This window comes from Pelobates fuscus, chromosome 8 (genome assembly GCF_036172605.1).
Source record: "Pelobates fuscus isolate aPelFus1 chromosome 8, aPelFus1.pri, whole genome shotgun sequence".
Lineage (NCBI taxonomy): Eukaryota > Metazoa > Chordata > Amphibia > Anura > Pelobatidae > Pelobates > Pelobates fuscus.
In genome coordinates this window covers 19,888,515-19,904,154 of record NC_086324.1, presented here as the reverse complement: position 1 = coordinate 19,904,154, position 15,640 = coordinate 19,888,515, and the positions used below count along the sequence as shown (strand labels likewise).

Here is a 15,640-nt window from a genome sequence, read left to right as displayed (position 1 = left end):
ATGGGCCTAATTACAGAATCTTATCGCCCAAAAACACTAAATACTCCCAAGCGTCATGTATCTGATGGAGATGGTTCTGGAGGGAAAGAAAACAGCAGTTATAAGAAAGCACATACCCTATGCTAATCTCTCTCTACCTTATGTTTTCATCCTTCAAGTAAATCCATTACCCCTAACAGCAGTATCCAGTGAAGCAGGAAGTCAAAGGGCAGGTTAAAAGAGTGTGACACTGTCGCAAATCACGTAACCAGAACTTCCAAAAGGGGCAAACCTGCCCAAAAAGGGGTCATGTCTGCCCAAAGAATTGGAAGGCCAGCCTGGCATGAATGTATGTCAGGCTGCCTGCCAATTATGCCAGCTGGCCAGCTAAGGGCATACTATGCAGACAGCACCCTGAGCTTGGCAGAGGTGCATCTAATGATGCGCTCGCTCAACGCTTTCTAAGGACTGTCCTCTAGCACTCGCTGGCCCACTTGTCTCCTTGCCTTCTTACTAGTAGGCAGAAGCTCCTGGTATATAGTCTAGGATAGAGAAAAGCTGTATGTAGAAAGAGGACATGCCACAGTGTTGGAGAGAACAAAGTCAGCATTACCTTAACTAATTTCATTGTCAGCCAGTCCACACAAGTTTTGTTCCCATACATCCCTCTTAAGTTTCCATACTTAAGCAAGAGTACCTTTCTTGGAAAAACATACCGGCCGTACTAATTAGCATAATTAATTATGTATGGGTGACATCACATGATGTAAATCACAAGGTGTGACAAAAGAGAAAATGCTGTAAAATCACAACAACAAAAAACTTAGTTTGATTCTGCTGTATAGATGGATTGCCCCCAGTGCCTCAAGTCTCCCACGGACTGTGTCCCTATGTATCAGTGTCCCCTTGTCTCCCAGTGCCCTCATTATTTTTTTTATGTTATTATTTATATACCGCCAACAAATTCTGTAGCGCTTTACAGTGGGTGGATGAAAAAACATGGAGTTGTTACCAGACAAGTTGGACACACAGGAACAGAGGGGTTGAGGGTCCTGCTCAATGAGCTTCCATGCTAGAGGGAGTGGGGTAAAGTGACACAAAAGGTAAGGATAGTATTAGACTAATGACAGTTGCAAGAGAGGAATCGGTCTTGAGCTATTAACAGTGTTCCCCTGTGTCTATTACCCCAGCTGTCACCGTGTCTATGTCCCAGTGTCCCCTAGTGTCGTGTCCCCAGGTCTCCCAGTGACCCTATGTATCACAGTGTCCCTATGTATCAGTGTCTCAATGCCCCATGTCTTGTGTCTCCTTGTCGTACTGTGTCTCCCTGTGTCCCCCAGTATTCCCATATCTCCCTGTGTTCCCTAGTGTATGTGTCCCCATGTCTCCCAGGGTTCCCATGTCACTAGGACACTAGGAACACTGAGAGACATGGGAACACTGTGAGGCATGTGGACACTGAGACAGGGGACATTGGGAGAAATGGGGATATTGAGACACTTTGGGCCCTGGGAGACTTGGGGACACTGGGAAAATAGGTGACACTGGGAGACTAGGTGACTTGAGACACCAGCGACACACACTAGAGACACTGGCTGGGAGACATGGGGACATTGAGACACTTGGGGCACTGGGAGACACGGGGACACTGGCTGGGAAACTAGGGGACACTTGGAGATATGGGGGCACTGTGTCCCCAAGTGTCTGTGTCCTAATGTCTCCCAATGTCACTTAGTGTCTGTGTCCCCATATCTTACAGTGCCCCCATGTCTCCTTGCAGCCTTTCTCTCATCCCTCACTTCCCTGAGCTGTAGCAGTCTCTGCAGGCTGGGAGTTGCTGTCTGAACTCTCTGTAGCTGCTCCTCTGCGAAACCGTGAGCAGAGATAGACAGGGAGGGATATGCTGGAACTTCCCATCCCATCCTCTCTCCACACACAGTGACCCCTACTGGCCAGTGCTGATATTGCATTGTAATCTCTGTGTGTACTGAGAAAAATACTGGCAATACAAATACCAGCATTTATATTGCCAGTATGACTGCAATATCGGCACCGGCCAGGCAGCCTCAAATACTGGCTGTGCCAGTAAACTACCAGCCAGGTGGAAACCCTAAGAGTAGTGTGTATAAATAAATACATATATTTTTTTCTTAAATCAATGGGCCTATTTCATGGGCCTGGAGCTGCAGCTCCACCAGCCCCTATGTTAATTCGGCACTGCGCCTAATAGCTAAACTTATAACCCCTGATAGAAAGAACTTTAAAACATCTAGACCTTAAAATAACTCCTGACTCTAAAGTTCATGATAAATATATATATATTTTTTTTCCTTTTGTTTGAATTACACCTTGACCACAACCCACGTTTTGTTTAAAAGTGTTTTTTTTTTGTTTGTTTTTTTATCTGCGTAATTAAAATTTTCACCCTTGCACCTCATTCCAGGCAGTGCTCCGGTTTCACTTTTAATTCTGTTAGAACAGCAAATGAAATGTTAAAACTAAACTTGCAAAGTACCTGATGTGGTTGTAATAACCACAGATTTGGGAAACCAGAGATAGCGATTCTTATCTTAAGACGCACAGTTCTTTTTTTATTTCGCAAGAGATATTACGCCACATGCCGTGCAATCAGAAGATCTGATTGCCATGGACACCACTCACACTGGTTACATCAACAATATGTTTTTTTGTTCTGGTTTGTTTTTTCTTTGAAAAAAATAATTTTAAAAAAGTACCCAACTTTCCCAAAAGACAGTGCTGTGCTCTGCTTAGAACAACCATCTGAAAATGCAAATCCTGGCTTGCAAATGTATAATATATCTCGTGAAGGACTCCAGAGGAGAGCTTACATGATTAAGCGGTATTGACTGTGACTGAGGCTGGTATGCCGTTCTGTAGTCTTCTATGGATGGGTGTCAGCCAGCATTTATATATTTGTATAGCTCCAACACATTCCACAGCACTTTACAATTATACATTGGTGATATATAGCAGCGAGTACTTAAAACAAAATAAACTTGAGAGTATTAAGAGGTGAATAGGTTTTTCTGCCACTCATTTTATCAACCACCTATTGGAAGACTGTCTGTGTTTTCAATTAATGGTAGGTTGTTGAACTTTTATTTTTTGTTGTTACTTTTGGGGGTGGTGGTGATAGCCAGTGCTATCCTCAATGAATTTTACTATATCCCCGTTTCTCAATCTACCCTTCTTCTTTTCTGTTCTCTTTCAGATTTTCAAGGAAAAGCAGGGAGTACATTCGCTCATGCTTAACAAATGGCAGAGCTTAACCCCTTAAGGACCAAACTTCTGGAATAAAAGGGAATCATGACATGTCACACATGTCATGTGTCCTTAAGGGGTTAAAGGGACACTGTAGGCACTACAACCATATCATCTAACTGAAGTGGTTATAGTGTCTGGATTCCATCGGCACTTTCCCTCCATTCAATGTTAAACCATTTTCAAGCAGTTTAAGACTAAAGGTTCTTGGCCACCTACTGCCCAGCCCCATCTGGAGGTATGGCTAAGGCAGAAATTACACACAATTCATACCTTAATAGGCATGTGATTGACAGAGAGGGTCAGCTGACTTTTTTCAGCCTATCACAGGCTGCTCAGGTTAATGCTTCTTGTTAGTTCAAACAGCACATACTGGATGGGCTGTGGGCACTCACACTTGGCATTAAAAACGATTTAACACTGAATGGAAGGATGGAGCCAGGGGACTCCAGACACCATAACCACTTCACTGAGATGAAACACCTACAGTATCTCTTTAAGCCAAGCTCTACTTCTTTTGTCAAGACAAATGTTCCCAAAATACTTACCTGTCCTTATCCCCATGTGTCAGGTATTGTGAGTCTGTGCATGCTCAGTACACCCTGTGTCTATTCAAGGTGCTTGTTGGACTAAGCATGCGCGGCTGTAATGAAGACTTAGCGGTGAACAAAAAAATAAAGGTATATAAAGAACTGGAGCCAAACCAAACACATTGCTGGGACAGTGAGGGTAAAAGTCCCAGCCTGTAACAGAGCCACTTTAACCAGCATAGAAGAAGTATGAACACTTTACCCTCTCGTTGTCTTATACATTGGATGCGTTGGTAGGGTTGTGTTTTATTATCTAAAGTCTGCATTTATGGATGAGATGCTCCGTTCTCGTGCGTTTTGTATTTGGGGCGTTGTGCCACAGGACTAGATTGTTATGGCTCAGGAACGTTTTCTTTACATTGTGGTTATATTATTGTTTATTGGGCAGGGTCAGCTAAATACCTCTGGGCATAGACAGACATTCTAATGGATATTTTTAGTACGTGTGCTGACAGACAGTACATTGCATGTAATTACATTTTATGTATGTATATTTATTTAATTGCCAAAATATAGACAAAACGCATTGCTCTTTTAAAGCTACAAGTGAACAGCTTAATCTGGCATTTTATTAAATAATTTGGTTCTGCTGATAAATGTATGTTACAGATCTATAAGATAATTCCGTTAAAAAGCATTATTGCTGTTGACATAGGACTGCATTACTCATTTCCTGCTACAGCCCTTAATTAATTCTCTCCACTTTCCCTGGCTGGCTGCAGTCTTTAATCAGTTCTAGTGGCCTGTAATTAGCACAGTGGGGAGTAATCTGGAATTGTTGGCCATGTAACCTCCTTCATCGTCACAGATAGTCAGATAGTCCTATGTTTTTCTTCTTAAGTAGTTTTTGGCTTCAGCTAATAGTTATTTTGGGGCCATCTTTCCTGGGTTTGTGCTGAGAGCTTTGATGCTGGCGTAGTTTAAGAAATTTGGCATGTAAAAATGTGTAACGCGCGACATTGATTCTTATCACTTATGGTATCTATGCGTGTATTTTTATTTTCGGTTTAATTTGCTTATTATGGGGGGGGAGAAAAACAAAAAAAAAGTCTTCACTAATGGAATGCAACAGTTCAAGCCATTTATATTCACGTCTCCCACTGCTTTGTGTTTGCCATTGGTGCCATAAGCAACCAACGTGTACAAAGCCATTTTGAATTTAAAACCCCTTTCGTCCAGATATCTTTATTCCTGGCACATTTTGTGTTTTTGATCATATGTGTGCATAGAGTTTTATGCTTAGTGTAGCAATATTGCTGCCTTGTATTGGAAGCTTCTATAGTTATCTGTATGTGTAACCTTGTCCGCCCCCCATCATTTGAGAGTTCAGCCTTGTCTATCATTGGTGAAGTGACGTGGGCGCAGTAGGGGACAGACCTACATGACTAAGAGGAAAAGATCAATAAGGACACAGGAGGGAAATGATAACAAGATGTGGGTAGAGGAAAAAGTACGTTTTATGTTCGCAAAATAAATATATAATCTGGTTATATGTGCGCGTTTGTAAAATCTAGTCCAGAAGACACAGGAGGGAAAACACAGTATGTTGACTGATAGGGCAAACGCTGCAAGTCCCAAGGTATACACAATTACACTATAACCCCTTACGTACTCTGTACAGTGCAGACATTACCCCTTACGTACTCTGTGCTGTGCAGACATAACCCCTTATGTACTCTGTGCTGTGCAGACATAACCCCTTACGTACTCTGTGCTGTGCAGACATAACCCCTTACGTACTCTGTACAGTGCAGACATTACCCCTTACGTACTCTGTGCTGTGCAGACATAACCCCTTACGTACTCTGTGCTGTGCAGACATTACCCCTTACGTACTCTATGCTGTGCAGACATTACCCCTTACGTACTCTGTGCTGTGCAGACATAACCCCTTACGTACTCTGTGCTGTGCAGACATTACCCCTTACGTACTCTGTGCTGTGCAGACATAACCCCTTACGTACTCTGTGCTGTGCAGACATAACCCCTTACGTACTCTGTGCTGTGCAGACATAACCCCTTACGTACTCTGTGCTGTGCAGACATAACCCCTTCCCTTACGTACTCTGTGCTGTGCAGACATAACCCCTTACGTACTCTGTGCTGTGCAGACATAACCCCTTACGTACTCTGTGCTGTGCAGACATAACCCCTTACGTACTCTGTGCGGTGCAGACATAACCTCTTAAGTACTCTGTGCTGTGCAGACATAACCCCTTGCGTACTCTGTGCTGTGCAGACATAACCCCTTGCGTTCCCTATTCTGTGCAGACATAACCCCTTGCGTACCCTGTGCTGTGCAGACATAACCCCTTGCGTACCCTGTGCTGTGCAGACATAACCCCTTGCGTACCCTGTGCTGTGCAGACATAACCCCTTGCGTACCCTGTGCTGTGCAGACATAACCCCTTACTATGCAGACAATTTAGTTTTAATAAGAGGTAGGTCACCTTTGACATACCTGCTAGATGTAGGAAAACATTGTATAGTTCCTCTTTCACAAAGCTTTCCCCTTATCATGGAGTACACTTACACATGGTTTTAAAACTGACCACAGCTGTCTCTGATTAGATGGGTGTTGGCAGTGAGTGTGAAGAAATGGTATTACAGCAATACTTCTCTATTTGGCTTTATAATTTCTGCACCAGTTTCACTCTCTCCTGTATTATCTTAAAATAATTACCCAGATTGTAACTCCTCCGCTACCCCTTATCCCTTTAGCTCCCATGTGTCCTTCTAAATATGAAGGATAGAACCTCCATCTTCAGTGATCATCGTCGAACATGACATTAAACACAGATTGTATGTATTCCGACTCAGCATTGTTTTATCATATCTAATTTCTCAGCGGATGAATAAGCTGAATTTGTTCTTGTGTAAAGTCACAAGCCAGGTTAGCAAGAAACAGATGGATCTATAGAAATGTTGATGTTCAACCCTGAGATGCGCAAAAAACAATTGGCATGTTTTTAAACCGGTTTTCAATTGTTAATATTTTTATTTACGTTTTTAGTGCATGGTAATATCCATGGGCTCACTAAACATTGCTGAGTGCACTTCCATGTTAAACAGTAAGGAGGGTACACAGGGTTGTCAAGAAGTAGCAGATATGTCCATTATCACTTGATATATGGCCTTTTCACTTATGTGCATTAATTAACCTCTTGATGATAAGACATGCCTGGCACATATTGCAAAACACTGACTGGGGAGACCCACGCGCACACGTCTCACCATTAAATTTTTTGCTCTGAGCATCTGGTGTCGAATACCGTACAGCAATAGTTACCGTATTTGCTTTCTTTTACAGCCATTTAATGTGCATAGCTTAAATGTGTTGGTAAACCCTGGTTTTGTGAATTCCTTCTCGGGTCTAGATCATCTCTCTATATGTATGAAAAACAGAAAGCAGTCAAAATCATTGCATAGACCAGGAATTCGCTGGTTTTACACCGTAGAAAGCCTAAGCAATATACTGACATTTTAAGCTGTGGCATGGTTCAGTTTTGTGACTATACAATGGTCACTTAATCAGAGATTCTTTACCCAAAAGCTTTGTGAATGCAGGCTACCCTGCTTCTACCAAATTGTTTTTCCCAGATAAGAGAGACACAGCTCTCCCAAAAAATCCACTGCACCTACAAATCCTCCATGACCAGAGCCAGAAGAAATGTGGATGCAGCAACTGGCAAACTGGTCCGTTTATAGGACCTGTCAATGTTATATTGCGAAAGACTATTTAAAAAAGTTACATAGCTGAAAAGAGACATGCGTCTAAGTAGTCTTTCTCACATAGGTTTTTGCTGTTGATCCAAAAGAAGCCAAAAACCCAATCTGAGGCGCTTCCAATTTTGCAAAAAAACAGGAGAAATAATTCCGTCTGGGCCCCAGAATGGCAGTCGGATATCTCCTTGGATCAGAAAGTAAAATGATATCCCTGTATATTGTGTTTTTTCAAAGTATTCATCCAGTTCCTGTTTAAACATCGATATGAACTCTGATAAAACCACCTCTTTAGGCAAAGAATTCAAAATCCGTATTGTTCTGTAAAAAACTATTTTCTTTGCCTTAGACCAGCGGTTTCCCTGGTGCTATGATAATATGATTATGGCACCGGGAACTGTGCCTCGCTCTCCCCTGCCAGCCCTGCTGGACCGGAGGGAAGATCAGAGATCTTTAAAAAAACATATATTTATTAATCTATCCTCCAACCCCACAGGCCGACAATAATTCTCCCCCATACACATACTGCCCCTCATACACACACTGCCTCCATACGCACACTCTGCACCCTTCAAACCCTACAGACACAATGCACCCCTTACACACACACACTACATCCTTCACAAACACAATGCACCCCCGTACACACACTGCATCCCTCACACACACACACACTTAACCCCACACACACACCACTGCCTGTATCCTGGCAGACCCCAGGTAAGTTGTCAAACTGTTCTTAAACAGTTTGACTACTTACCCTGGGAGGTCACCACGGCACTCCTGGCACCATAACCACTACATCGTGCTTTAGTGGTTATTGTGCCTGTATTGTTTCTTTAAATAATCTACCAGTGCCTCTCCCAAGATTAGGTTCTGGATCCACCCCTGAGAGGGAAACATTTCTGCTGCACAGGGGCCCAGTATATGCCGCAACGCTGTACATGTATACAACCTAGAATTTTTTTTTACTTGAGGCGCGTTGGAAAAATATTGAAATATTAAGGTCGCCTTGAACCTTAAAGGTTTGGGAACCACTGCCTTAGACTACATTATCTTTTTTCCAGTCTAAATGCATGACCGTGTGTTCTATGCATAGTCCTGTTTCTGAACAGATTTCCAGACAATGGTTTGTATTGGCCCCAATATATATTTGTATAATGTTATCATATCCCCTCCGAGGAACTGTTTTTCTAAACAAAAGAGCTTTAAGTTTAACTTTTCTTCATAACTAAAATGCTCCATTCCTTTTATAAATTGTGTAGCCCGCCTTTGCACTTTTTCTAGAGACGTAAATATCCTTCTTTAGAACAGGTGCCCAAAATTGCACAGCATTTTCAAGGTATAGCTGTGCATATTCGATAAGCCCCTGTACAGTAGTTGTTAATGGTATATCTAGATCAGCCCACGGCAGTGGTTGAATTCAGGAAATAGATATATATGGCTTCATTTATACCTCTTATGAAGTAAGCTGTTATCTTTAAATATTTTAAACACAGTCCGGAGTAAAAAATGGATTTTATAGATCTGTTTACTGGTATATACTGTTATGGCAAAAGGCTAATACCCAAAATTCAGTAATCATACTGGCACTCTACCTAGGACTAATCCCAAAATGTCAGCCCTGGCATACATACATATCATAAAGTGTGACAAGGCTAATTAATACTTTAACCCCTTCAGGACCAAACTTCTGGAATAAAAGGTAATCATGACATGTCAGACATGCCATGTGTCCTTAAGGGGTTAAATAGATTATGGCTGATTTGTTCGCTCTTACAATATCAAGCAGCCGGCATTGCATAATGGCAAACTATCGCTTTTACAAGATATTATGATTTATATTCAAAATCTTTCTGCTTTTAACTTAACTCGATTAATATTTAGATACATAATGAATAAATGAAATTATTTTGAATTTGTTGGTGTAAGTCCAAAAACCTTTATGCGTATATAGCAAAATTGGCAAGTTACGTTACTTTTTTGTTATTTTTTATTATTATTATTTTAATTTTTTTTTTTTTCTCAAGAGCAAAATCTGTTGTAGAGGTCTGAATGCCAATATGAGGGAGTACCATCTTCCAAAATAATGTTCCTCACCTTCCAGTAGTGTATTAAAGAGTTCCCAAAGTTAGATCTTTAATGTGATATATGGTTTTACATTTAAAAGCATAAAGCACCAAAACCCATATTCTTGTTAAAGACCCTTGGTAAGTAGTTTTTTTGTCTTTCTTTACAGTATCACCAAGGAAAGCATTGTTGACGTGGAAGGTATTATACGGAAAGTGGATCAGAAAATTGAGAGCTGTACTCAGCAAGATGTAGAGCTGCACGTAGAAAGGGTAAGCGTACTGCGCAGGGCACGCAGTGTCATTCTATATTCTGTCTATCATTGTGTTATGTGGCAAATAGTATCCAGTATTTCATCCACCCTGTAGGCCTGAAGTTGGATACATCCGATCGTTATAAATCACAAATCTCCTTTAAGGAGGAAATGCCACATTTTGTGGCTTAAAGGGAAACAGGCGTTGTGTGTTTCCATGATTCTTTAAGAGGTTACAGTTAGTATCAGATCTTGCATGTGGTCATTGTAGAGGATTTATAATGTTCACTTTCCTTCGTTTGATTTGTGAAAGTGTCATTTATTTTTAATTTTTTGACTTGTATAACAAAATATATAAACCACAGAAGAGATCAAATAAATATATATTTACACACACACAATATATATATATTTACACACACACAATATATATATATATACACACACACACAAGATACAATAAAAAAAATATAAAGACCACTATTACAGTGCAACAACTCCATATCAGGGTAACTCACTACAGTATAAAAAAAAAAAACTCAACAATGGAAAAACAAACAGAGTGGCACTAGTAACATATTGAATAAAATCTGAATATGAGCGGTATATTTAAATTTATTAAAAAAACACTAGAGAAACACATGGTAAAACCAGAAATACTAAGGTGCAATGAATTCTGGCCACACTATAAGATAACATAAGCAACTGACTGAACCAGTTCAGGATAGTGATCCAGGGGCAATTTAACTGTCTATCGCCCCACTATAGGGTCGTTAGGCCCCACCCTCCCGCCGGGCTGAAGGGGTTAAACACTTACCTTTCTCCAGCGCCGGGCTCCCTCGGCGCTAGGTAACTCTAATCCCTCTTCTGACGTCAGCGCTGAATGCGCATGCGTGGCAAGAGCTGCGCGCGCATTCAATCAGTCCAAAGGAAAGCATTTCTCAATGCTTTCTTATGGACGTCTGCGTATTCTCAGTGTGATTTTCACAGTGAGAAACGTGGAAGCGCCTCTAGCGGCTGTCAATGAGACAGCCACTAGAGGCTGGATTAACCCTAATGTAAACATAGCAGTTTCTCTGAAACTGCTATGTTTACAGCTGCAGGGTTAACACTAGAGGGACCTGGCACCCAGACCACTTCATTGAGCTGAAGTGGTCTGGGTGTCTATAGTGGTCCTTTAAGTGTAAACAATGTAATGGAAAAAACACTGTATAAAGGAATAGACCACATAATAGTAGCAATGAACCTCACAATGAACAGCATTATGGCAGCATTATCAGCTTATTAGTACCCTACCTGGTTCTCCCGACTGACTGCCGTCAGTGTGTTAACTCCGAGATCACAGCGTCAACGTGTTTCTTCTGAAATGGGCTTTATTAAGACTGTCTTTTTTTACTTTTTTATTGGGTTTTTGTGGAATCAAGAACCATCAAAATATAAAAAAAGAGTTAACATGTAAAATATATGTCAAAAGGCACTCGAGAATGCGCTTTTACAGTAGGAGTAGCACTGAATAACCGAATGCTCTTCAGCAACAAAAACACAAAAATACAAGGACATTAATGTACATATGTACAATCCTGTTATAATACAAGATACAAATGTGTTTCTTTTCTTTTTTTTTTTGTTATAAATGAAATTGTAAATAAGGACCTGCAAAAACATTTGGCACAGGTTGAAATGCATATATATATATATTAGCTCTCAGGTTATCCCTTTATTTTACTGCACAGTACTTATAGAAACCTTTGCTGCACACAATGATGAAATCATACATACGCGTATTGCTGGTGCAAAAAAGGAAAACACTGCAGGCTAGAGTATAAGGGCAGAATAGTTTGGTTTATCTTGCAGGAATATCGATTATTTGGTGAACTAAGATATTGGCAATAAAAAAAAAATAACAAACGGTAACCTAACCTATATTTGTATTAAACATGTGTCTTCCTTTTTATACATGTACCTGTTTTTCAGTGCTTATTTAAGCAATTTAAGAGAAAAAGAATCACATTCCTTCCTAAATAAGTCTATTTCTCCTGCATACGTGCAGTTTTCTATCTTCTTGAATGTCACATGTTCTGTAACACAGCTGGTGATACATCGTTCAATAATACAATATTTCCACAGGCCAGGCATCACAATGTAAAAGAGGAAGAGGGGCAGGGATCAGACTGTTCAGGCATCTGATGGTGTCAGAGCGAGATGTGTGAAATGCTCAGTGTCCCACTTTCCACTAAGCTCACTGAAGCCTGACCTAGCTTTGCAGATTTCAGGGTTACAATCGACTTCCATTCTAAGTACATGCACTGAATGTCATTTGATATAATTGCCTGGTGTTTATAACCACATGGAGGTATGACTGAGCGGAATAGTTTGTTTTAGGACTTTCTCTCTCTCTCTTTAATGGTTTAATATAAATATAAATAACAGCGTAACATTTCCCCAAAGGATAAGTACCAGTTAGAAAAGTAATTTAGGTACATATCTGGCAAAAATGTTTATAACAATTTGATAAGTCCTAGTATATCTAAAAAACAGAGGGATTCCCCAGTCAAATGCCCAACAACAGAGAGACAGGTTTCTGTAGCACAAATTGTTTTTTTTCCATGGTGACTAGACGGCTATAAAATTATTGAGATATATATAAAATATATATATTTTTTTTTATCTTACATAAAAAAAAAATTTCCACCTGCCCCACTGTATCAGCCTGCTCTAGTGGTCACATGTAAGTGCTTTCCCTCACTGGTGAGAGGTGCCAGATACAGATAGATATCTTTACAAAGAACAATGCAAGCTATTTCTATATTCAGTATGTGATGCATTGTTAGATATGTTGTCCCAGCTCAAACTGTCCTTTAATCTGACTAGCCCCCTCTGCAGGACCTTTTCAGGTGGTAGAGAAGTGGTTGCATACCAGATTGTATATTTTCTTCCCTATTGCTGTCTTGGTTTCAGTTTAGCTGTTGCTACAAACATCTGTTTACCAAAAAAAAAAAAGTATAACCCTTTTATTTCCCCATCTATTTTTGTCTTGTCTCTCTTTCAGATCTATGTGATCAGCGCAGCTGAGCCACGTCTGCCTTTGCAACTGGAGGATGCAGTGCGGGCTGAGACCGAGGGAGAAGAGGTGTGCCAATTGGGGAAATAAATACCCAGCGTTACTTGCTACTAGAGTTGTAACAAGTTCAGTCATGTCCAGGGGGGCACATACCATCTTATATATTATTTAATTATTCTGTACCCTTTCAAAAATGTACCCAGCACCTTTTGTGATTTAGTCTAGAGAAGTAATAACTACCAAGAGGGCTAAATGAAACTTATAAGACAGATAGTGCAACCATTTAATCTCTGTTCTAGGGTATAAAAACTGGTGTCTCCATATCTGTAAATCTTAATTTGTTGGAAATGTTTGGTACGTGTGCAGCATCATTAGAGTAACATCTAAGTGAAAGTGCATCTTAAATGTACTCTTAATAAATGCACTGTTAAAGGGACACTGTAGACAGTCAGGCCACTCCATCTCATCCCTTAACGCTTCAATGTAAAATTGCCGTTTTAGAGACAGCCTCTAGAGATGCTTCCAGCAGTTTTACGGAGTTTGACTCCGTGAAAAAACTCTGGACGTCCTCACACTTTGCATGAGTATATTCAGCATTTTCAGAATCCCCATAGGAAAGCATTGAGTCCAAGCTTTCCAATTCAGAAGGCCTAATGCCATGCATGTTCATTAGATTTCCCCTATCAGCTGACGTTGGTGGAGGAGGAGTCGGGTAAGTGTTTGTTTAAAGGGTTATTTATCCCTTTACATGGCCTAATACTGCTGTGCTCTGCTTTTTTTTTTACCATTTTTTTAAAACATATTATTAGGAATACAAAGTATGCTTGCACAGCTTCTAAAAACATCAAACAATTGTTTGATCTCATGACCGTAAGAATATGTACCGGATTCCTACGAAACTTGCAACAAAAAAAAAATCTTTACAATTGGCGTACTGTAATGGCGTATTCTAGACTGTTATTTCATGAATCTTTTACAAAGTTCTACAAATGGCCATTAATTAAATGAATGTCATAATGTACAGAACATGTTGTTGGCCATATCCCCAGCATCTTGGGTGCAGATAACAGACTTTTGAAACACCTGTGTAGTTCAGGTATGCATGTGCTATCAATGTGCCCAGCAGAATGCATAGATCAGTGTTCTTTAAAGTGCCTCAGTAATACACAGAATGGTTTTATGTCTCGTTATAGAGATTTCTCCCAATGTATTATGCACATGAACTTATGTCAGTTTATAGAGAGTAGTTAGTCCTCCTTAAACATTACCTCTGTGCCCTACGCATAGCAGTGAAGACTAGTAATTTGGAGTAGTGGCGTGCCGCCTGCTTCATATGGGGATGGGGATGGGGCATGCATGTTTTAAATCTATACCTATCTGACAGTGAGCCTCTTATCATTTCTGAAATTCCATGTCTGTAGTTCACAAGCATCCTGCAGTGCTAAATGTTGCTTTCATTCCTGCAAATGATGATATTTGCACTTTAAGACTGTGCGTAGGAATTTATAATGAGAGATTATCTTCAAAGTCTAAAATGAATGTTAGATGTTCCAAACGGCTTCCTTCTGTTTGAGAAACACCATTTACTTCTGTTACTTGCAGTAGAGCAGGGCTAATCACTTAGGACAGGAATGAGTTTAGTGTCTGTATTCTAAGTGCGGTGTTGTGGTGCTTGATGTTTTCTGAATTCTGTTATCTCTCTTTTTTTTTTTTTTTACTCCCAATAGGAAGGAAGGGCTACCGTAAACCAGGATACAAGACTGGACAATAGAGTAATTGATTTAAGGGTAAGAATCTTGCTTCAACTCACGCAAATCCAAATTTCCTTTGTTGTATTCGAGTGCTGACAAACAAGAATTTGTACAGGTGTGAACAAAACATAAACAACACTGACGACAATGATTATTTAATGGGTTCTGTCCACAAAAAGCTTGTTCTATTTTAAGAGGCTGCTTTTCTGTTTCTTCATAACGTTTAGCATTTCTGTTGCACAAACACAATGCTAGATTTATCTTATTTAGCCGGAGAACGGATATTGCATATATACTAATTCTGTTTGGTATGCAGTTCGTGTTATGACGTACTGTGTGTTTTAACCCTTTTAGTGCATTGGGAACACGTTTGGTTCTCAAGTAGTTAAAGACCATCTCTAAGTAATATAAACCTTTTTCTTTAAAGATACTGAAATGTAGCTAGAACATGATAGGGTACAAAATGCAATTCTTCTAGAGTTTAATCCAGATTGTGTCGGCTGAGGATAATGGGAATTGCAATCAAACAACTGTAGGTTTTTCTTTGCTGAAGTAGGTGATTGGACAGCTCCTCGATCTAGCTTTACCCGTGTAAGAAAGGTCTTTATTTACAGATCATCATTAACAAAGTTTAGAAAAAAAAGAACAAAACTCCCACCTGATTTAAGTGAATTATTTGGAAATGTCATATCTGTATATCAAATACCTGCTCTCTGCATCTCTCCTCCGGGTTCCATTTTCACAAAAACATCCTGACTGTTAATGTGGAATATGCAAATGTGCACAGCAGCACTGACATTGGATTTCCTGCCCATATTTATTTAGATTATTTTTGCACTGATCAGTTTTTTGTTTTTGTTTTTAAAACAAATTTTATTAGCCAGGATTTAACATCCGCCTCTCACAACTATTTAGTCCATTTTGGAGTCCT

The 15,640-nt window shown here is 40.1% G+C and overlaps 1 protein-coding gene across 1 annotated transcript in view; it reads left to right on the top strand.

The window, feature by feature from the left end:
- Window positions 1-15,640, top strand: part of DARS1 (aspartyl-tRNA synthetase 1) — an 81,893-nt gene that overhangs the window by 48,606 nt on the left and 17,647 nt on the right. Inside the window, exons 7-9 of the mRNA XM_063429358.1 lie at window positions 9,814-9,916; window positions 12,947-13,027; window positions 14,686-14,745. Coding sequence (XP_063285428.1) covers window positions 9,814-9,916; window positions 12,947-13,027; window positions 14,686-14,745 — 244 coding nt within the window. The remainder of the gene's footprint in view (window positions 1-9,813; window positions 9,917-12,946; window positions 13,028-14,685; window positions 14,746-15,640) is intronic.